At 44.8% G+C, this 23,103-nt stretch overlaps 1 protein-coding gene across 1 annotated transcript in view; it reads left to right on the top strand.

The window, feature by feature from the left end:
- LOC311228180 (inositol-tetrakisphosphate 1-kinase-like) overlaps window positions 1–23,103 on the top strand; it is a gene marked incomplete at its 3' end in the record, with an annotated part of 120,930 nt that overhangs the window by 83,742 nt on the left and 14,085 nt on the right. Inside the window, exons 5-7 of the mRNA XM_084314092.1 lie at window positions 4,936–5,034; window positions 5,598–5,638; window positions 22,592–22,757. Coding sequence (XP_084170218.1) covers window positions 4,936–5,034; window positions 5,598–5,638; window positions 22,592–22,757 — 306 coding nt within the window. The remainder of the gene's footprint in view (window positions 1–4,935; window positions 5,035–5,597; window positions 5,639–22,591; window positions 22,758–23,103) is intronic.

The following is a 23,103-nucleotide window of genomic DNA, read 5'->3' as shown; positions in this document are numbered from 1 at the left end:
GCGCAAAATAACGGCGGCGGCCGACGTTGAACTATCTGGACACTCCTAGACGAGTCTTCTTCACGCAGTTAAAGAGAAAAAACACTCCTAGACTCCTGCCAATTACCCCCCTGCTGCGGCAATCAACTCTCCCATCACAGCAGCTCAGGGTTGGCGGCCATCTTGTGAAACCCTACACCTTAGAATGTACTCGGAAAAATATGCTAAAACATAAACAGGTCTTCTTCAGGCAGTTCTACGCCACTCCTACAGCGCAGTGTGTCAACCTGACCTCCACTCAATGAGAGACAACACAGGCTTAAATGTATTGTCTACATACCGTACAGTAGTATCTCACCATGTGTTTACAAGGAGGACGCCCGACGTGTTCAAACAGGGCTGCCCTGAGTTGAGCCATCTTGAGCTGCAGAAGGAACCGTCTCTGTTTAGAATACCACTGTGTGTTTGCCCCCCCCCCCCCTCAGCTCCTCTCCCCATGGCAACCGTTTCCATGGCAATTTAGACCAAAGGAATCAATCAATCAATCAGATTTATTTATATAGCACATTTAACATGACACGTGTCAACCAAAGTGCTGTACAGAGGGTAGATACACACAGATACATATAGACAACAATCACAACTCCAACACAGGCGGGCACACAGGCAAACAGGGCATGAGTCAGTGAACGGGAAAGGCTAGTAGGTAGAAGTGGGTTTTGAGTCTAGATTTGAAGGCATCTGTCGAGGGGGCAAGGAGCCTAATGGAGGTGGGGATGCTGTTCCACAAGTCAGGGGCTGCGACAGCAAAGGCACGGCCCCCCCTGAGCTTCAGGTTAGACCTCCGGACTGTCAGGAGCCTCTGATCGGCTGACCTGAGGGACCTGGTGTTGGAATAGGGGGATAGGAGGTCTGAGATGTAGGAGGGGGGCTTTAAAAACAAATAGGAGAACCTTAAAATCTATCCTGTACCGTACTGGGAGCCAATGAAGGGAGGCAAGGACAGGGGTGATGTGGTCTCTCTTGCGGGTTCCGGTCAACAGTCTGGCAGCGGCGTTTTGTACCAGTTGTAAGCGGGACAGGGAAGACTGGTTGATGCCTATATAGAGGGAGCTGCAGTAGTCTAGATCAGGGGTGTCAAACTCATTTTCACAGAGGGCCACATCAGCATTATGGTTGCCCTCAAAGGGCCAAAGACCGTATAAATGTTAATGTAATGTAAAATAAATGTAGCTATACATTTACATATTGTTAAACATGGTGTTTCTGTATTTATTACTTATTCAAGTTATACATATTGCATATTCATTTGCATAAATGTAAAAATATATGTTAGCTTATGTTATTTTAACAAATAATTTTAGTTTATCAGAACCCCATATTACTCCACCAATCAATGATCAAACTATTCAAGTAAATAACAAAGAAGAATATCATCAAATACAAGCTATGACATTAAGTTTGTTCAAAACCTTTTTGTCACAGTCAAGAGGGGCAGAACTAACAACTGTGAGCTGCAAAGAACACGTGGGACAGATGTAGCAGATGTTACAAAAACAAATGGCTGCACACAACCTTGCAGAGGCCATACATCCAACTAATGGAAGATAGTTTAATTAACTTTAATTAACAGATTGCAGAATGGGTACAGTACAGTACAGCTCAATACACACAATTGTTAAGGGGATGCAGACCAGAGAAAGACTTTCGACTTGTTTACATCAGGGTCCCCCATTTTCAATTCGTAATGAAATTGCTATTATGTGTCTGCATGAACACACAACTGTAACTGTACTCAAAAATAACAAAATAAGGGTTGTCTCAGTTCACAACTATATTGGTCAAGTTTTGGGTGGGACTTGTTTGCGTCCCTACAGCTTCTTATTCAATTGAGCGAGATGCTCGGTTATGTCACACAGCCAGTTTGCATCTGACAGTTCAGACAATATTTCTTCAATCCTTTGTTACCTATTCCGCCTGGATCTTTTTTGTATTTTGGGCTGTAAAATTGTCAAAGAATGTCTGAGGAGTAAGTGCTTTTGGCTTTTTTCCTTTGTTACCTCAGATGTTCAACATACATGTATGTGTAAGAATGTGTAATAACTAAGGCTGTCAAAGTTAAAGCTTTATTAACGCATTAACCCACAATTATTTTAACACTGCTATTTTTTAACCCAATATTAATGTAAAAAAAAAATAAATAAAAAATTGTACCTGAGCTCTTGGGGGGCCACATCAAATGACGTGGCGGGCCGGATTTGGCCCGCGGGCCGTGAGTTTGACACCTATGGTCTAGATGAAATGAAGGCGTGGATGACTCTCTGCAGGGGAGAGAAGGGCTTTGAGTTTGGCAATGGTGCGTAGTTGGAAAAAACATGCCTTTACCACTGAGTTCACTTGTCTGTCGAATTTAAATTGTGGGTCAAAAATGACACCTAGGTTCTTGACATAAGGCTTGACCAGGGAGGACAGGTTGCCAAGGCTGTTGGTAAGGGTGGTGACAGCGTCTGGGGGGCCGAAGAGGATTATTTTGCATTTGTTTTGATTTAGTTGTAGAATGTTTTGTTGGAATGGTTAGAATGTTTAGAAAGGAAGGAGACATCGTGGGGAAAATCATTGCTGATAACGCTCACTTTTTAAAGTTATAATCTGTGATGCCACAGAACGGCGATAACTGCACAAAAAGAGACCCGTTTGGTGTTGGCCCTTTTTCGGTGCCGCTGTCCGTCACACATCTCGGGGCGGCGACAGCGGCTCAGGAGGTCGAACGGTCGTCTGGAAGGTTCCCAGTTCGATTCCCGCTCCTCCTGCAGGAGCGTGTGTCGAAGTGTCCTCGAACGATACACTTAACCCTATAACTGCTCCCGGTGAGCAGGTTGGCTCCTTGCACGGCGCCGTCGGTGTGTGAATGTGTGAGTGAACGGGTAAAATGTGAGGAGCAAAACTGTAAAGCGCTTTGGATTATTATCCCACACCTGCCGACATTATCCCACACCTGCCGACATTATCCCACACCTGCCGACATTATCCCACACCTGGCCCCATTATCCCACACCTGACGACATTATCCCACACCTGCCGACATTATCCCACACCTGCAGACATTATCCCACACCTGCCCCCATTATCCCACACCTGACGACATTATCCCCCACACCTGCCGACATTATCCCACACCTGCCGACATTATCCCACACCTGCCGACATTATCCCACACCTGCCGACATTATCCCACACCTGCCAACATTATCCCACACCTGCCCCCATTATCCCACACACCTGCCGACATTATCCCACACCTGCCGACATTATCCCACACCTGCCGACATTATCCCACACCTGCCGACATTATCCCACACCTGGCCCCATTATCCCACACCTGCCGACATTATCCCACACACCTGCCGACATTATCCCACACACCTGCCGACATTATCCCACACCTGCCGACATTATCCCACACCTGCCGACATTATCCCACACCTGCCCCCATTATCCCACACCTGCCGACATTATCCCACACCTGCCAACATTATCCCACACCTGCCAACATTATCCCACACCTGCCGACATTATCCCACACCTGCCGACATTATCCCACACCTGCCGACATTATCCCACACCTGCCGACATTATCCCACACCTGCCGACATTATCCCACACCTGCCGACATTATCCCACACCTGCCAACATTATCCCACACCTGCCGACATTATCCCACACCTGCCGACATTATCCCACACCTGCCGACATTATCCCACACCTGCCGACATTATCCCACACCTGCCGACATTATCCGGTGAAAAGGGACTTCAAACTAGCAGGGACATTCCTTTTCATGTTGGTAGTTTTGTCCTCATCCCAGAGGCTGACGGGCTGAGGAGAAGACGTACGTTTACTCTGGGTTGCCAGCCTGCAGGAACAATAAACGCTCCAGGGTTCCATTGGACGGGACGGCCGGTGTGAACGCCCCCCCCCCCCCCCCCATGTACTTGTTTGACATTAGCAGACGACCTTTAGCACCTTTTAGTTAAAATAGATATAGACCTGAGGGAGTGAGGCTGCACTAGTGCCTTTCCCCCCATCGAAGATCAATACTAGTGATAGACTGATTAATCAGGCTCATATTTGACATTCAGATTCCTTTTATTGTCACGACATTCAGTACCTTTTACAGCAAAAAAGAGTGAAATTCGCTTTGTTGTGGTCCCTCGACCGTAGCAGCATCCAATATAATATAAATTAAATTAAATTAAATAAAAATAGCATAGAATAAAATAAGATAAAATAACAGCAAGATGACTATATACAATTCTAACAACGTGTGCAGATAACAGGATGCGCAGTGTGCAGATATTACACTATATAAAATATAAATAACAAATGGCAATGTACAGTTCCAACAAGAAGAATGTATGTACTGTAATGTGCAATGAGCAATGGATAAATGATAAATATCCAAATGTTTTAGATAAACAAAAAATGTCTGCAGACATGTCTTGATCTTAATATCGATTCATTAATCTTTATGAAGGGAAATGTTTTAATTGAATCGTAATCTTTGAGAAAATATGATAATTTTATTATAATTCTTTTTAACAGTATATCCACATGGTGCGGAATAAAACTATTGGTTTTCCCCCAAAAAGTATTAATCAATTTATCATTAAAAAAAATGTTGACTGGTTCAAAATGAATGTTGTCGTTCACATGTTCCATTCATGTATCCCCTCCCTACTTCCCATTTCCCCATGTGGAAGAATGCACCTGATTGGATGACGGGCTCTAGTGCGACATCTAGTGGCTGAATGTTATCTATAGCACCTTTTTAAGATGCATATAACATGTACAATATCCACACACACACACACACACACACACACACACACACACACACACACACACACACACACACACACACACACACTGAAACCTGTTTCTCTTTTCACCTTCCAGACCAGAGGATCAGGTCTCCCCCCTTCATGGTCCTGAGGCGAGGTTCCGAGGACGACACACTCAAGCAGCTTCAGAAGCACGGAATCACCTTCCCCTTCAGTACGTCTCCCCCTGTGCTTACCGTCTCCTCCTGAGTCAGACAGGAAGATGGATACCAACATTATGGTGCTTACCGTCTCCTCCTGAGTCAGACAGGAAGATAGATACCAACATTATGGTGCTTACCGTCTCCTCCTGAGTCAGACAGGAAGATAGATACCAACATTATGGTGCTTACCGTCTTCTCCTGAGTCAGACAGGAAGATAGATACCAACATTATGGTGCTTACCGTCTCCTCCTGAGTCAGACAGGAAGATGGATACCAACATTATGGGCATCAGCTTGTATATGAGACCTGTGTACTTTGTACTGGGCATCTCTCAGCTTGTATATGAGACCTGTGTTTGTACTGGGCATCTCTCAGCTTGTATATGAGACCTGTGTACTTTGTACCGGGCATCTCTCAGCCGTGAATGTGTGAGCACAACATCACGCCAGACAGATTGGTATCGTGAAAAGGTTTTTCCGCCGGAACTCGAGGAAAGGGCCACAATACAGAATGTCCCTAACTGACTGACTGACTGACTGACTGATATTGTGAATATCTTTTTCTTCTTCTCAGTTTGTAAAACGCAGGTGGCACACGGCATCAATTCTCACGAGGTAAGGAACATCACTTGATTCCCACCCTAGCATTGTAGTACTGTATTATGTGTTAACCCTTTCACTGCCACACTGCAGAAGGTTGACCCTTTACTATAGTAAAGGGTTAACCTTCTGTAGTGTGGCCGTGAAAGGGTTAACCTTCTGTGTATTGTCGCAGTGAAAGGGTAAACCGCTTGGTAGTGCGGCAGTGAACGGGTTAAAAATGGCCAATGGTACATTTATATAGCAGCTTTTATCCAAATTTTATACAATTTGTTCCTCACATCTCACACACTCACACACCGACGGCGGAGGCGACCGCGCACGGTGCCGACCTGCTCATCGGGAGCAATTAGGGGTTAAGTGTCTTGCTCAAGGACACTTCGACACGCTGCCTGGGAATCGAACCAGGAACCTCCGGATTACCGGACGACTGCTCTGTGAAAAGTAACTATTTAGTTACTTTAAAAAATATATATTTAATTGCTCCCATTAATGCCCTTACAGATTCTTAGTAAAAATCAACTTGACCGTTTCCATTCATTTGCATCACTGAACTCTGCTAAGCAATGTGTTCTATATACTATACAAACACAAAGAATAGGTACAATACAGTACGGCTCAATACAAACAACTGCTAAGAGGATGCAGACCAGAGAAATACTTTAGTCTTGTTTACATAAGGTGAACGATGAATTATCCTCTCTCTCTCTCTCTCTCTCTCTCTCTCTCTCTCTCTCTCTCTCTCTCTCTCTCTCTCTCTCTCTCTCTCTTCTCTCTCTCTCTCTCTCTCTCTCTCTCTCTCTCTGTCTCTCTCTCTCTCTCTCTCTCTCTATCTCCTAGTATGTCTCTTGCTCTGTCTCTCATTCTCCCCCTCTTTCCTTTTCTTTTCCTCTTGCAATGTTGGTTAAGATATGAAATACTTGCCAGTAGTGTACTGCATAGTGCCATAGTGCATACAGAGACTGTAAACAAACACGCTCACAACGTGTCTCCACAGTCCGCGATTATTAATGGGAATAGGAATATGTCAAGATATTGCTGACATGGTAGAACAACATACAGTATACAGTTATTACAGTATGGCTCGGCGGCCCGTCAAACCAAGCAGTCACCATGTACAGTATGGCTCGGCGGCCCGTCAAACCAAGCAGTCACCATGTACAGTATGGCTCGGCGGCCCGTCAAACCAAGCAGTCACCATGTACAGTATGGCTCGGCGGCCCGTCAAACCAAGCAGTCACCATGTACAGTATGGCTCGGCGGCCCGTCAAACCAAGCAGTCACCATGTACAGTATGGCTCGGCGGCCCGTCAAACCAAGCAGTCAACATGTACAGTATGGCTCTGCGGCCCGTCAAATAATAACACAGTATTACACTCTTGATAACGTTAGTTAGCAACCAAGCTAGCCTATGCAGCTTACCTGGCCAATGTGGGTTGTCGTCCTGGACAGATGGATTTGTTAAATCAGAATATCTACAGTGGTGTGCTCAGCTGGTCCCCAGTAAAGGTCCCGCCGGCGAAAAATAAGTTGCTGCTCAATGAATGAATCCGAGAGAGGAATCCGAATTTCCCCTCTAACTAGTGCTATATGCTTCATTGCGTCGTTAATAAAGTTTTCAATCAATCAATCAAACATTGCCGTTTGTTTAGACATTCACAAGACTCGCATAACGTTACATAATGTTAGCTAGTCGACAATATCTCCTTCCTGGCTTCCTCCATGATTGCAACGCTATCTACAGTACTAGAGAATTCGAAGGTGCCCGCGAGGCGATGGCGCTGTGGTCACGTTTAGATTTTAATGTGATTTGATTGGCGAGGGGGGGGTGGCAGAAGCCAAATTAGAAAAAATGCCACATAACCTAGAACCAAGCTGGGCCGTGTTAAGGCTTAGGCGCTAAGCCCAACCCAGCTCGAATCTTATTGGCTAATAATTAACACTTTGGTCGCCAGGCTTATATTCAGAATAAACCATCCCACGCCAGCTCTATTTGTCTATGGAGAAGTTCCCCTTCTTTGCAGGGCTATAACTTTTTAAATTTTATTGCTAAATTGACATTACTATGGCCCATTCAACATCAAGTATCTATTGTTCAGGGTGTAGCAACGTCATACTTTTTCATTCACATATTCATACTAAAATACGGTCTAAAGTATAAGTATGTTTTTATCGTTTTCTGCAGCTTTCTCCAGAACGTGATTTATAGCCCTAAATGCATTATATTGATGATTGTATACAGTTTGATAGGAATCAGCGCGAGATAAAAAAAAAAATCAAATGGACGTGCTTCTAGAAGTTACTACTTATCATCTGATGTTGACCGGATGGGGGGGGGTCTTTATAATTCCGTGGCCAACGTTAGATGATTCATCTAGTGTGGGTGATATGATCATCAGAGCAGTTTATATCGAACACGTTAAAAAATAACGCTGAATCTTACCATAGCTTCCTCGTAGCATTGGGCGATGAGTGTGGAGCAGAAATATTCCTATTATGGGATGTAGAAATATGCGATCCATCTCCAGGTTGTATAATAGTATATACGTCCAAATCATGTTGTTTATCGAGTTATTGGTAACGGATTGCTATCCATTGTGTCTAGCTCGAGTCCCGGGACTATTAGCGAGTGATCGGACCGAATTGGAATGAGCACCAGCTTCCGTTTCCTGTTTCCGGTTTGAGCGATCCGCCGATCGGCCACCAGATGGCGCTCTTGAACCGTTGGAGAGTTTAGAGGGGATCAACAGTAGATCTCAAGTCTCCGGGGGAGAAATATGATTGCGATCACAGATTTTTGAAATATTGATATCAAAGACGTGGTATGGCGTCTTTGGCAGAATGAGCATGGCGGGGAATGATGTGGTAAGGCGTTTTTGGCGACCATAGTGTTAAGCAATAGGACGAATAAACAAACAAAAAAACTGCCTAGCGTCCAGAAAGCCTCCAAATGTCAATCAAAATAATGGTACCAGGCTGGCAGACAGTCAGTCAGTGACAGTGTTAGAGAGAGTAGGCACAGTTTCGCTCGTTCGGTTAATTTCTCCAGGAGGGAGAAAATTATTATAACACAGAGATGAAAAATTATGATTTTTAATTATTGTAAATTATTAAAAAAAATTAAATAAAAATGATTTATTTTATTTTTCATTAATTTAAAAAAAAATGTACTGTTTATTTTTGGGGAAGCTTGGCTTCCCTTGGCTTCCATGAATATTCGCCACTGAACCCTAACCTTCTGATTACCAGACGACTCTACCTCCTGAGCTACTGTCTAACCCTAACCTTCTGATTACCAGACGACCTGCTCTACCTCCTGAGACACTGTCTAACCCTAACCTTCTGATTACCAGACGACCTGCTCTACCTCCTGAGCCACTGTCTAACCCTAACCTTCTGATTACCAGACGACCTGCTCTACCTCCTGAGACACTGTCTAACCCTAACCTTCTGATTACCAGACGACCTGCTCTACCTCCTGAGCCACTGTCTAACACTAACCTTCTGATTACCAGACGACCTGCTCTACCTCCTGAGCCACTGTCTAACCCTAACCTTCTGATTACCAGACGACCTTCTCTACCTCCTGAGACACTGTCTAACCCTAACCTTCTGATTACCAGACGACCTGCTCTACCTCCTGAGCCACTGTCTAACCCTAACCTTCTGATTACCAGACGACCTGCTCTACCTCCTGAGACACTGTCTAACACTAACCTTCTGATTACCAGACGACCTGCTCTACCTCCTGAGACACTGTCTAACACTAACCTTCTGATTACCAGACGACCTGCTCTACCTCCTGAGCCACTGTCTAACCCTAACCTTCTGATTACCAGACGACCTGCTCTACCTCCTGAGACACTGTCTAACACTAACCTTCTGATTACCAGACGACCAGCTCTACCTCCTGAGACACTGTCTAACCCTAACCTTCTGATTACCAGACGACCTGCTCTACCTCCTGAGCCACTGTCTAACCCTAACCTTCTGATTACCAGACGACTGCTCTACCTCCTGAGACACTGTCTAACTCTAACCTTCTGATTACCAGACGACCTGCTCTACCTCCTGAGCCACTGTCTAACCCTAACCTTCTGATTACCAGACGACCTGCTCTACCTCCTGAGCCACTGTCTAACCCTAACCTTCTGATTACCAGACGACTGCTCTACCTCCTGAGACACTGTCTAACACTAACCTTCTGATTACCAGACGACTGCTCTACCTCCTGAGACACTGTCTAACACTAACCTTCTGATTACCAGACGACCTGCTCTACCTCCTGAGCCACTGTCTAACCCTAACCTTCTGATTACCAGACGCCCACATGGCTTGGTTTGACAGTGGAATGCTTGTAAAACATTATAGATGATTGGAAAACAGACACACATACACACACAGACACATGCACAGACACACACACACACACACACACACACGCACACACACACACACACACACACACACACACACACACACACACACACACACACACACACACATACACACACACACACACACACACACAGGGGCAACAGTGGCTCAGAAGGTAGAGCAGTCGTCTGGTAATCTGAAGGTTCCTGGTTAGATTCCAGCTCCTCCCAGGCAGCGTGTCGAAGTGTCCTTGAGCAAGACACTTAACCCCTAACTGCTCCCGATGAGCAGGTTGGCACACGGTCGCCTCTGCCGTCGGTGTGTGAGTGTGTGAGTGAATGTGAGGCATAAGTTGTAAAGCACTTTGGATAAAAGCTGCTATATAAATGCAGACGTGGTGTTATCAACCGTCCCACACAATGCATTTAAATTGTCAAACTTATTTTCCTCCTTAGTTTTCTGGTTTAAAAAGAAAAAGAAAAAAGCACTCAGCAATATTGACAAAAGGGGAAGTTAGTTCAACACCATGGGTTCACCAATGATCAGTGGAGTGACTTCACCGTGTGGGAGAGGGAACCTCGCAATGTCTCTTTACCCAGTATCAACATGGGTGTGTGTGTGTGTGTGTGTGTGTGTGTGTGTGTGTGTGTGTGTGTGTGTGTGTGTGTGTGTGTGTGGGTGGGTGGGTGGGTGGGTGGGTATGGGTGTGGACAGAAACTGTACATTTCACCAGAGGCGAGATAAGCCCACGCCTTTTTTGTTACGCAAAGAAGCTCTCATCTGACAGAAAAATCTATATTTGTTGAACTGAGAAAAAAATAATAATAATAATAATTCAGTATATCAGCCGATCAGGCGATGAGACACGGTTCACAATATAGAGTCAAGAGGGAGTTTGAGCCCCTGGCTTGCCATCAGTGTTGGGACTAACGCGTTACAAAGTAACGCGTTACAGAAACGAAGTTACTTTTTGCCGCAACTAGTACTCTAACGCATTACTTTTGAAATTCAGTAACGCTACTTACGTTACTGAATGGTTTGTTAGTTCGTTACTGCGTTCTTTTTATGTAGATTCATAGCGAGCGTCCTTATTTCGCCTGCGTTTGTTTTGTTTACTGTAGACTGAAAGGCGCTATATAAAACGAAGTATTATTATTATTATTATTTCTTTCCATAGCCTCATTCTGGTTTTCGCACTTCTGATTGGCCACTGACGTTCTGAAAGAAATAGACGCTCTCTACAGTAAACAACAAGAGGACGCTCGCTATGAATCTACATAATAAGAACGCAGTAATAATAACGAACTAACAAACCATTTAGCAACTACTTGGAGAGATAATTAATATACAACATGGAAACGAGATAAAGAACATGTTTGAAGGGCTGCTGGAGTCAACTGGACTAACGTTACATCTCGACCACCGCAGACTGGTGACGGTGAGTGCAATGTGTTCACTGAAACTCAAGATCAACGGATTTTGACTGTACGAAATCTGCCAGGGAATCTCATAATACTAATCAAACAATATAAATATAGTCCTTTCATGCACAATTGATATCCTAACTATTCTAACGTTGCAATGCTTTGATTGATATCTTAAACAACGCTGCAAGATGGTTATGAATGAATTAATGAATGGATGAATGAATGAAAACTTTATTTAACAGATTGCAGAATGGGTACAATACAGTACGGCTCAATACATACAATTGTTAAGGGGATGCAGACCTGAGAAAGACGTTTGTCTTGTTTCCATCAGGGTCCCCCATTTTCAATTCATATAGACATTTATGACATACACAACATACATGACATTTATGGCATAGGGCATAGGTGTCAAACTCACGGCCCGCGGGCCAAATCCGGCCCGCCACGTCATTTGATGTGGCCCCCCAAGAGCTCAGGAAAAAAAAAAAAAAAAAAAAAAAAAACGTTTTTTTTTTTTTTTTTTTACATTAATATTGGGTTAAAAAATACCAGTGTTAAAATAATTGTGGGTTAATGCGTTAATAAAGCTTTAACTTTGACAGCCTTAGTTATTACACATTCTTACACATACATGTATGTTGAACATCTGAGGTAACAAAGGAAAAAAGCCAAAAGCACTTACTCCTCAGACATTCTTTGACAATTTTACAGCCCAAAATACAAAAACGATCCAGGCGGAATAGGTAACAAAGGGTTGAAGAAATATTGTCTGAACTGTCAGATGCAAACTGGCTGTGTGACATAACCGAGCATCTCGCTCAATTGAATAAGAAGCTGTAGGGACGCAAACAAGTCCCACCCAAAACTTGACCAATATAGTTGTGAACTGAGACAACCCTTATTTTGTTATTTTTGAGTACAGTTACAGTTGTGTGTTCATGCAGACACATAATAGCAATTTCATTACGAATTGAAAATGGGGGACCCTGATGTAAACAAGTCGAAAGTCTTTCTCTGGTCTGCATCCCCTTAACAATTGTGTGTATTGAGCTGTACTGTACTGTACCCATTCTGCAATCTGTTAATTAAAGTTAATTAAACTATCTTCCATTAGTTGGATGTATGGCCTCTGCAAGGTTGTGTGCAGCCATTTGTTTTTGTAACATCTGCTACATCTGTCCCACGTGTTCTTTGCAGCTCACAGTTGTTAGTTCTGCCCCTCTTGACTGTGACAAAAAGGTTTTGAACAAACGTAATGTCATAGCTTGTATTTGATGATATTCTTCTTTGTTATTTACTTGAATGGTTTGATCATTGATTGGTGGAGTAATATGGGGTTCTGATAAACTAAAATTATTTGTTAAAATAACATAAGCTAACATATATTTTTACATTTATGCAAATGAATATGCAATATGTATAACTTGAATAAGTAATAAATACAGAAACACCATGTTTAACAATATGTAAATGTGTAGCTACATTTATTTTACATTACATTAACATTTATACGGTCTTTGGCCCTTTGAGGGCAACCATAATGCTGATGTGGCCCTCTGTGAAAATGAGTTTGACACCCCTGGCATAGGGACATATAGGTATTTAGTACTGATACATTTGTGACATAAGCGGTATTCAAATATACAGTACTGTTACCCCTAGATCCTGACAGAGTATATACATATGATGGGGAGGGGACTGTACATTAGGAGGGGGTGGGTGGGTGGGAGAGAAATATACATACAGCGGGGAGGGAATATATAATGAAACGCTCTAGACCACATTGCTTAGCAGAGTTCGGTGATGTGAATGGAAACTGTCAAGTTGATCAACCGATTTTGAGTATATGGGGCATGGGACTTGAGCAATCTTTTTTTTTTTTTTTTTTTTTTAAATAACTAAATAGTTACTTTTCACAGTAACTCATTACTTTTGGGTGTAAGTAACTAGTACAGTAACGAAGTTACTTTGAAATGAAGTAACTAGTAAAGTAACTGAGTTACTATTTTTCAGTAACTAGCACAACACTGCTTGCCATACAGGCGGTGCCCTTTAAAGGAACACGCCAACATTATGGGAGATGGGCTTACCGTCTTCTCCAGAGTCAGACGAGAAGATGGATACTCTCTCTGTGCCTTCAGTAGAAAGCTATCCGGCTGCAAGCTAGCCTAGCTTAGCACAAATGAATGGAAGTGGATACGGATTAGCTAGCCTATAGTTTAAAACTCCGGGAGAGCTGTTTTTTGGCCCAACATCTAGGCTATCTGCTTCCATTCATCTGCGCCAAGCTAGGCTAGCTTGCAGCCGGATAGCTTTTCTTTTTTAAATATTATTATTAATAAATCTTTTTACATATTTTTTGCATATAGATTTTAGTCTACCACCCATCTGCGCTTAAAATAGGGCCGGATGTCCATAAAAAGATGGATACCGTCACCCTCCATTTTAGGTGCAGGGGGGGGGGGTGGTCAGAGACGTTTTCCAAGTGGTTAACCCTTTCACTGCGACAACACGGAAGGTTAACCCTTTACTATCACACTACAGAAGGTTAACCCTTTACTATCACACTACAGTAGTGTAGTGTAGTGTGATAGTAAAGGGTTAACCTTCTGTAGTGTGATAGTGAAAGGGTTAAAGTCAAATCAACATAGAGAGCTTCCAGGTTTGTGAGTGAAACGGTCCTCGTGCTGCACAGGAGTCAAGTCAAGTCACTTTTATTTGTATAGCACATTTCCAGGCAGCGGTCAGCTGGCACCAAAGTGCTTCACATGCAGGTTGATAAAAACAAAATAATGTGATGCAAGATATAAGACTAAACACATAATAAAGCAATGAAAGTAATAAAAACAAAACAACATGATGCAAGATATAAGATTAAAAACATAGTAAAGCAATGAAAGTAATAAAAACAGGTAGGACACAGTAAAACAAAGAGGATAGAAGGGCCAGGGGTCTAGTGGTGGTTAAGTAGGGGGGAAGGCCAAGGAGAACAGGTAGGTTTTTAAAAGTGATTTAAAAGCCTGCACGGTCTGGGCGGTCCGTACGCTGAGGGGGAGGCTGTTCCACAATCTAGGCGCTGCGGTGGAGAAAGCTCTGTCTCCCCTAGTCTTGAGCCTGGTTCTAGGCACCACCAGTAGCAGCTGGTCAGCTGATCTGAGGGATCGGTGGGGGGTGTGGCGGTGCAGGAGTTCGGACAGATAGGGAGGAGCTGTGCCATTTAGTGATTTAAAAACATTTAGGAGACATTTAGGAGATACATGCAGACCAACAACACAATGTAAAGATACACAGGAGATACATGTAGAGCAGCAACACAATGTAAAGATACACAGGAGATACATGTAGACCAGCAACACAATGTAAAGATACACAGGAGATACATGCAGACCAGCAACACAATGTAAAGATACACAGGAGATACATGTAGAGCAGCAACACAATGTAAAGATACACAGGAGATACATGTAGAGCAGCAACACAATGTAAAGATACACAGGAGATACATGTAGAGCAGCAACACAATGTAAAGATACACAGGAGATACATGTAGAGCAGCAACACAATGTAAAGATACACAGGAGATACATGCAGACCAGCAACACAATGTAAAGATACACAGGAGATACATGTAGAGCAGCAACACAATGTAAAGATACACAGGAGATACATGTAGAGCAGCAACACAATGTAAAGATACACAGGAGATACATGCAGACCAGCAACACAATGTAAAGATACACAGGAGATACATGCAGACCAACAACACAATGTAAAGATACACAGGAGATACATGTAGACCAGCAACACAATGTAAAGATTGCACAAACCCACTTTGATTTACAAGCCATCATGCAATAGGCCCCCGTGCCCACATAATACCCACAATCCCACAGGGCTTGATCCCACAACAAGGAAGTGATAAGAAAACGTTGACTGCGCCGGGATTTCATCATCGGTGTCAGTTTGGAATGTGTGTGTGTGTGTGTGTGTGTGTGTGTGTGTGTGTGTGTGTGTGTGTGTGTGTGTGTGTGTGTGTGTGTGTGTGTGTGTGTGTGTGTGTGTGTGTGTGTGTGTGTGTGTGGTAACTCTTCCCTGTGGAGTGGAACACATGCTATGTAATGTACAGTCATAAAAGGTCGGGGGGGTCGTGCTCAGAGAGGTGCAGCTCACACAAAGGTGAACGATATCAAAGGTGCACAAGCTCCCAGACCAGAACCCAGAGGCGCCTATACTTTCCGTAGCCGCATTTCTGCAGGACGCTCTCTGATTGGCCACTGACTGACGCTCTCTGATTGGCCACTGACATGTTTGCCCAATCGCGTGACGAGCTGTGTCTTTGCTCATTTCCGCGTCGAACAGCCTGCAAACTACCTGGCGTTCTATCGTCATGCTCTAAGACAAACTCTAACCTTAACCAACTTCGAAAGAGTGCCAAGCCTAACCAGTGTAGAAACTGGCGTCGGCCAATCAGAGAGCGTCCTGCAGAAATGCGGCTACAGAAAGTATAGACGCAACCCAGAGGCCTCAGAGCCACACGTGTGATTCGGGATGCAGCACCGAATGGGAAATTCTTGGCCGAAACCGATACCGAAAATAGGAAACAGTTGGCCGAAAACCGAATGCCGAAAAGGCCGAAAATGATTAATATAAAATAAATATATATATAATGTATTTATTTATTTTTCAGCTACCTTATTGTGGCAAAAGACGTGATTATGGCAAAACTTAACTTAAATAATATTAATAATCACTATTATGGGCCCATAAAACATCTATTCAGCACTTTTGAAAGCACGCATTAATTCCAGACTGACTGCGGAAAGGTTGCACAATTTAAACATTTTCTCTTTGCATACAACAAAATGTGCATTAAAGTCAAGTGCATTTTCTTTTCTCTGTAGGATAACTACAACAAAGTGCATTCAGAACAAAGCCAAGGTGCTTTAAAACTGCATAAGGATCTGCATGAAGACACACACACACACACACACACACACACACACACACACACACACACACACACACACACACACACACACACACACGAGAGGGAGAATAGCTTACAGCAGACTTAATTTACATTTACATTTACATTTAGTCATTTAGCTGACGCTTTTATCCAAAGCGACTTACAAGTTCTGTGCGACAAGACAGCAAGAAGGGTATAACTCTATCAGCTGAGTAACAATGTTCATCAAAGTGTTGCGTGTTACAGTGTAGGTTAGTTTATTAGGACAAGTGCATGACATTAAAGTTAGTCGGGGTTAGATTTTTTTTTTTTTTTTTTTTTTTTATCATTTCAGATAATGGTTGAAGAAGTGAGTCTTTAGTCGACGGCGAAAGATTGGACGGGATTCGGCTGTCCTAACTGGGATGGGTAGTTCATTCCACCATTGTGGGGCAAGGACTGAGAATAGGCGGCTTCTCTTTGATGACCCTCCGGGAGCTTGGATAGGAGTAGATCTGAGGCGGCCAGAAGATGCAGAGCGTAGGGGTCTTGAGGGTGTGTAGTTAGAGACCATTGACCGGAGGTAGGCGGGAGCGGTTCCCTTTGCCGCACGGTATGCTAGGTCGAGGGCCTTGAAGCGGATACGTGCAGCAATGGGGAGCCAGTGCAGGTCCCTAAGAAGTGGGGTGACATGGGCCGACTTCGGTAGGTTTGAGATCAGGCGGGCCGCTGCATTTTGAATGAGTTGAAGAGGCTTGGTGGCAGTGGCCGGGAGGCCAGCTACATTTACATTTACATTTAGTCATTTAGCTGACGCTTTTATCCAAAGCGACTTACAAGTTCTGTGCGACAAGACAGCAAGAAGGGTATAACTCTATCAGCTGAGTAACAATGTTCATCAAAGTGTTGCGTGTTACAGTGTAGGTTAGTTTATTAGGACAAGTGCATGACAGTAAGGTTAGTCGGGGTTAGATTTTTTTTTTTTTTTTTTTTTTTATCATTTCAGATAATGGTTGAAGAAGTGAGTCTTTAGTCGACGGCGAAAGATTGGACGGGATTCGGCTGTCCTAACTGGGATGGGTAGTTCATTCCACCATTGTGGGGCAAGGACTGAGAATAGGCAGCTTCTCTTTGATGACCCTCCGGGAGCTTGGATAGGAGTAGATCTGAGGCGGCCAGAAGATGCAGAGCGTAGGGGTCTTGAGGGTGTGTAGTTAGAGACCATTGACCGGAGGTAGGCGGGAGCGGTTCCCTTTGCCGCACGGTATGCTAGGTCGAGGGCCTTGAAGCGGATACGTGCAGCAATGGGCTAGCAGTGCGTTGCAGTAGTCGAGGCGGGAGATGACTGTTGATTGGACGAGGAGTTGGGTGGCTTCTTTTGTCAGGAAGGGGCGTATCCTTCTGACATTGCTCAGGAGGAATCTGCAGGTTCTGGTTGTCGCTGCGATGTGAGCAACTGGTCGTCGAGGACAACACCAAGGTTCTTGGCGGTCGGCGACGCGGTCACAGCTGCATTCTCGACTGTGATGGAGAGGTCGGTCAGGGGGGAGGATTTGGCCGGCAGGTGGAGCAATTCTGTTTTGCTTAGGTTCAATTTGAGGTGGTTGGTCGTCATCCAGGCGGAGATGTCGGACAGACAGGCCGAGATCCGCTCAGAGACGTGGATATCTGAGGGAGGGAAGGAGAGGAAGAGTTGAGTATCATCGGCATAACAATGATATGAGAAGCCATGAGACGTGATAATGTTACCCAGTGATTTAGTGTAGAGGGAGAAGAGAAGGGGTCCTAGGACCGAGCCCTGGGGGACACCGGTCCGGAGGGGGCGGGTGGCCGGCAGAGTCCCTCTCCATGACACTTGGTAGGAGCGGTCATTGAGGTATGATGTCAGCCATGTCAGCGCAGATCCAGCCACTCCCATTCCTGCGAGGGCCGCGAGGAGGATCTGATGGTTGACTGTGTCGAAGGCTGCAGATAGATCTAGGAGAATCAGGACAGAGGAGAGGCCTTTCGCTTTTGCTAAGTGAAGTGCCTCTGTGACCGCAATGAGGGCCATTTCTGTGGAGTGGCCAGTCCGGAAGCCAGACTGATTGGGGTCTAGGAGGTCATTCTGTAAGAGATAAGCAGTAAGTTGGTTGGATACAGCACGTTCAAGTGTTTTAGAAAGGAAGGAGAGAAGAGAGACAGGGCGATAGTTGGCTATGACGGTGGGGTTCAGGGTTGGTTTTTTTATGAGGGGCGTGACTCTGGCTTGTTTTAGGGAGGTGGGGACCACCCCCGAGTTGAGTGAGGAGTTGATGGTTGCAGTTAGGAATGGGAGGATGTCCGGTGCTATGGTCTGGAGGAGTGGGGAGGGTAGCTGGTCCAGCTGGCATGTAGTCGGACGGTTCGACGTTACCAGTGTCAGGGTCTCGGCTTCTGTAATGGGAGAGAAAGATGACAGAGTGAAGGATGAGGTTCTCGATTCAGCGTTTGGAATGGGTGGGGGTTGGGAGAAGGAGCTGCGGATGTTCTCCACTTTTTCCTCAAAGAAGATCGCAAAGTCTTCGGCAGAAAAAGATGAGGGAGGAGGAGGTGGGGGGGGAGTGAGGAGGGAGGACATGGTAGCATGCAGTTTGCGAAGATTCTTGGCAGAGGCCTCGATCCTATGGTGAAAGAAAGAAGCTTTGGCATTAGTAATGGTTTTGGAGAATGTTAACAAGAGGTTGTGATATGTGTCGATGTCAGCAGTGAGGCGTGACTTTCTATACTTCCTCTCAGCCGCTCTCAGGACCTGTCTTTGTTCTCTCACTGCATCCGTCAGCCATGGACTGGGTGGGGAACGGCGGGCAGGTTTCTCAACGAGGGGACAGAGCTTGTCGAAGGAGGTTGCAAGGGCTGAGAGGAGGGTGGAGGTTGCCATCTCTGTGGGGAGAGCAGAGAAGGTGTCACTCAAAGGTAGAGCGGATATTATGTCAGAGGAGAGGGTGGAGGGGGATAGGGAGGGCAGGTTGCGTCTGAGTGAGACGGTTTGAGTTGGGGTGAAGACTTTTCGGTTAAGCATGAGAGTTAGTGAGAAGGATATGAAGGAATGGTCAGATACATGTAGGGGAGTTACCGTGGTGTTAATGATGCTGGAGTTACGGGAAAATATGAGATCCAAGGAGTTGCCTGCTTTGTGGGTGGGAGGCATGGCAGTGGGAGTCAGGTCAAATTGTTGTAGGAGGGAGACCACTGGGACCGACTGAGATGAGTCAGGCAGGTTGAAGTCGCCCAATAGAAGGAGCGGGGTACCATCTTCCGGTAAGGAGCTTAGAAGCATGTCCAGCTCATCTGTGAAGTGATCGAGGGGACCTGGAGGGCGATAGAGTGTAACAATGGTGAGATTGAAAGGATTAGAGACAGATACTGCATGATATTCGAGGGAGGAGAGTGACAGTTCTGGGAGTTGCGTTGGGTTTGTAGCCCATGAAGGAGATGTCATGAGGCCAGTGCCTCCACCCCGTCTGGAGGGTCGAGGTGTGTGAGTGAAGTTATAGTTTGTAGATAATGCTGCAGGTGTTGACGAGTTATTGGGGGTTATCCAGGTCTCAGTTAGAGCCAGGAGCTGCAGATTTAGACTATGGGCGTAGGCAGTAATGAAGTCAGCTTTCTTGACTGCTGATTGACAATTCCATAAGCCTCCCTGTACTGTGACAGGTGTATTAGTGGCTGTAGGAGGGTAGGAGAGATTAGCCGGGTTGCTAGCAAACTGGCGTGGATGGGTTGATTCTGTTCTTGAGGAGCAGATTGTGGATATAGGTATGAGGCACATTGTGGTGTCAAGAGTGGTAGGAGGAGGTTGAAGGGGGTAGGGAGGAAGCGAGATAGTAGGGAAATAGCAGAGTGGGAGGGAAATATGGGATTATGGTGTACTTAGCACTGGGTGGATCGGTGGATCCCTCTGCAGAGAACTCCAGGAAAACTCCTCCTCTTTGTCCCTCTTCGTTTCTCGACGCTTCGCTGACGCAAAGCCAGCAAGTCTTTAAATCACTATCACTAATTACTGATGAGTGACACCTGCAGCAAAAGGCCACACCTCCAGTTTCTGTCAGCTGGGTGAAACTAATTACAAACAATTTCCACAACACAATTTAGTCACACACTTCAAAATGATGTACACAGTATTATTCAGTTAAAAGATCCTACCCTCTCTGCTGTTGTCCTCAGAATGAATCCAACAGAGAAAAAGCTGGTATTTAAGCAGAAAAACTGTCACAAGTGCCCACTTAACTACATGCACAAAGGCCACACCTCCAGTTTCTGTCAGCTGGGTGAAACTAATTACAAACAATTTCCACAACACAATTTAGTCACACACTTCAAAATGATGTACACAGTATTATTCAGTTAAAAGATCCTACCCTCTCTGCTGTTGTCCTCAGAATGATGTTACTGTAGTCATAATTCACGGCGTTCCTACACAAGTTCAAGTTCTTTAATAGTTGTCATACAGAAGTACAGAATACTTTCATACAAAATGCTTCTTACTGTTACGCTCCAGAGTACGGAAGGACTGTTGTCTTTACTACATCTCCCGTGACTCTTAGCGGGGGATGACGTAGCTTAAAGGGGAACTATTTTACTATTTCTTTCACTATTTGGGTACTTTTACACAATTCATGTGAGTTTATGGAACACCTTTGTAATTTTTTTTTTTTTTAATTAATTGTTTTGTATTTCTAATCAAGTCCTCAAAAACAGCATTTTTCTACCTCAAGATCTCGAGCCGTTTTGAGCCTGGGCTCCTAAACCACTGCGCCGCCTGAACATCATCATGCAGCCGAGTCTCTCTGACATCACAGATCAGCACATTTTCAAATGACTCAGTTCAGTGAGGGTGAATATTAGAGTTGTTCCGATACCGATACCAGTATCGGAAATGCCGCCGATACTGCCTAAAATGCTGGTATCGGTATCGGCGAGTACCCTCTAATGTTGCGCTCCGATACCATATGACGTAATTTATCAACAACACTGCGGACGTTGGGTTCTGTAGATATACCCTACTCGCTGAGTGAGCATTATAAAACAAACGTGTGCTTAATCGACCGTGAATTAAAGTGTCAATTGCCATTTTAACAGCAGAGCAGATACTTTCTTAAAATGCCATCGTCCCGGCAGAGCGCTGTTGACGGGGAGCTCTGATGTTATTAGCATTAGCTGAACAGCTAACCAAAAGCTAGCATTAACTAACGTTAAAGGTTTAGCCATAACGTTACCTTGGCTAAAGTTGGGGCTATTCCTAATCCAGCAATAATGGCTGCAGACCTGCAAGCAAAGTACAGCAGGTTGGCAAAGGAGTATTCCAAGTTAAATCACAATGTCACCAGTAACGTTAGTTTTTCCATATACCGGTAGCTCTGATGCTAGCTAACCTAGCTCACGGTAACGTCGTCATTGCACAATTGCACGTCGCGTACACAATTAATGACATGTTGCGGACAGCCATATCGGCGACAATGTTTAGCTTTTAGTGCCAAATGATAAGAGTCTGAGGCGGAGTCTCAAAAGAGAATGTTGAATATTTATTGTGCAAAAATCACAACAACAGAGCCTCTGCTACTAAACGGAGCCTTCTTGTGGAAGCAAGTGCAGCAACGAATAATGTCCGTGTGGAACTAATGTGCCAACAACCTTTCCGTGGGTGAACTCATTGAGATAGTTTTCAATTACTGATACTAATACTAATCTATACAATCACCTGTTGTTGAATAAAACTTTATAGTTATTACTAAAAAACAGTATATAAATTGTAGCTGTATTAAAAAAAAAAAAAAAAAACGTTTTATAATTTATATTATTTTTTTATTTTTTTATTTTTTTAATGTATGCACTGGTATCGGATAAGTATCGGTATCGGCCGATACCCAAAGCTTAGGCATCGGAATCGGATTGGAAAGGAAAAAATTGTATCGGAACATCTCTAGTGAATATTGTGAGAGGAGAATTGGAAGAATGCGCCAATATGAGAATTAGAGACATAGATCATATTAATATAAGTCCACATAGCTAGGAAACAATGGTAAACACTGAAAAAGGCCATTTATAAGATAGTTCCCCTTTAAGAGAGACAGGTGAAAGGAATGGAAGCGTTTTGATTACGTCATCACAACAACACGTCATTTGACATTCGGTGATATACTTTTAATGATGATGAACATGCTCCCCTTTGTGTCGTCGTCCCCCCCCCCCCAGATGGCCATCATCTTCAGCGCGGAGGACCTGAAGGACATCGAGCCGCCCTGCGTGATCCAGAGCTTCATCAACCACGACGCCGTCCTCTACAAGGTGTTCGTGGTGGGGGGGGCGCACGCCGTGGTGGAGCGGCCCTCCATCAGGAACCTGCCCCCCGGGGCCACAGGTGAGCCTGAGCCACGCCCCCTTCTGACACAGTGCTGCAGTGTGGCCACTCCCCCTTCTGACATGGTGGCCACTCCCCCTTCTGACACGGCGCGCTGTAGTGTGGCCACTCCCCCTTCTGACACGGCGCGCTGTAGTGTGGCCACTCCCCCTTCTGACACGGCGCGCTGTAGTGTGGCCACGCCCCCTTCTGATATGGTGGCCACTCCCCCTTCTGACACGGCACGCTGTAGTGTGGCCACGCCCCCTTCTGACATGGTGGCCACTCCCCCTTCTGACACGGCGCGCTGTAGTGTGGCCACGCCCCCTTCTGACATGGTGGCCACTCCCCCTTCTGACACAGTGCT

This window comes from Notolepis coatsorum (genome assembly GCF_963971535.1).
Source record: "Notolepis coatsorum genome assembly, chromosome: 5".
Classification (NCBI taxonomy): Eukaryota; Metazoa; Chordata; class Actinopteri; order Aulopiformes; family Paralepididae; genus Notolepis; species Notolepis coatsorum.
Note: the sequence above shows the minus strand (reverse complement) of the source record. Positions and strands in the feature narration are given on the sequence as shown.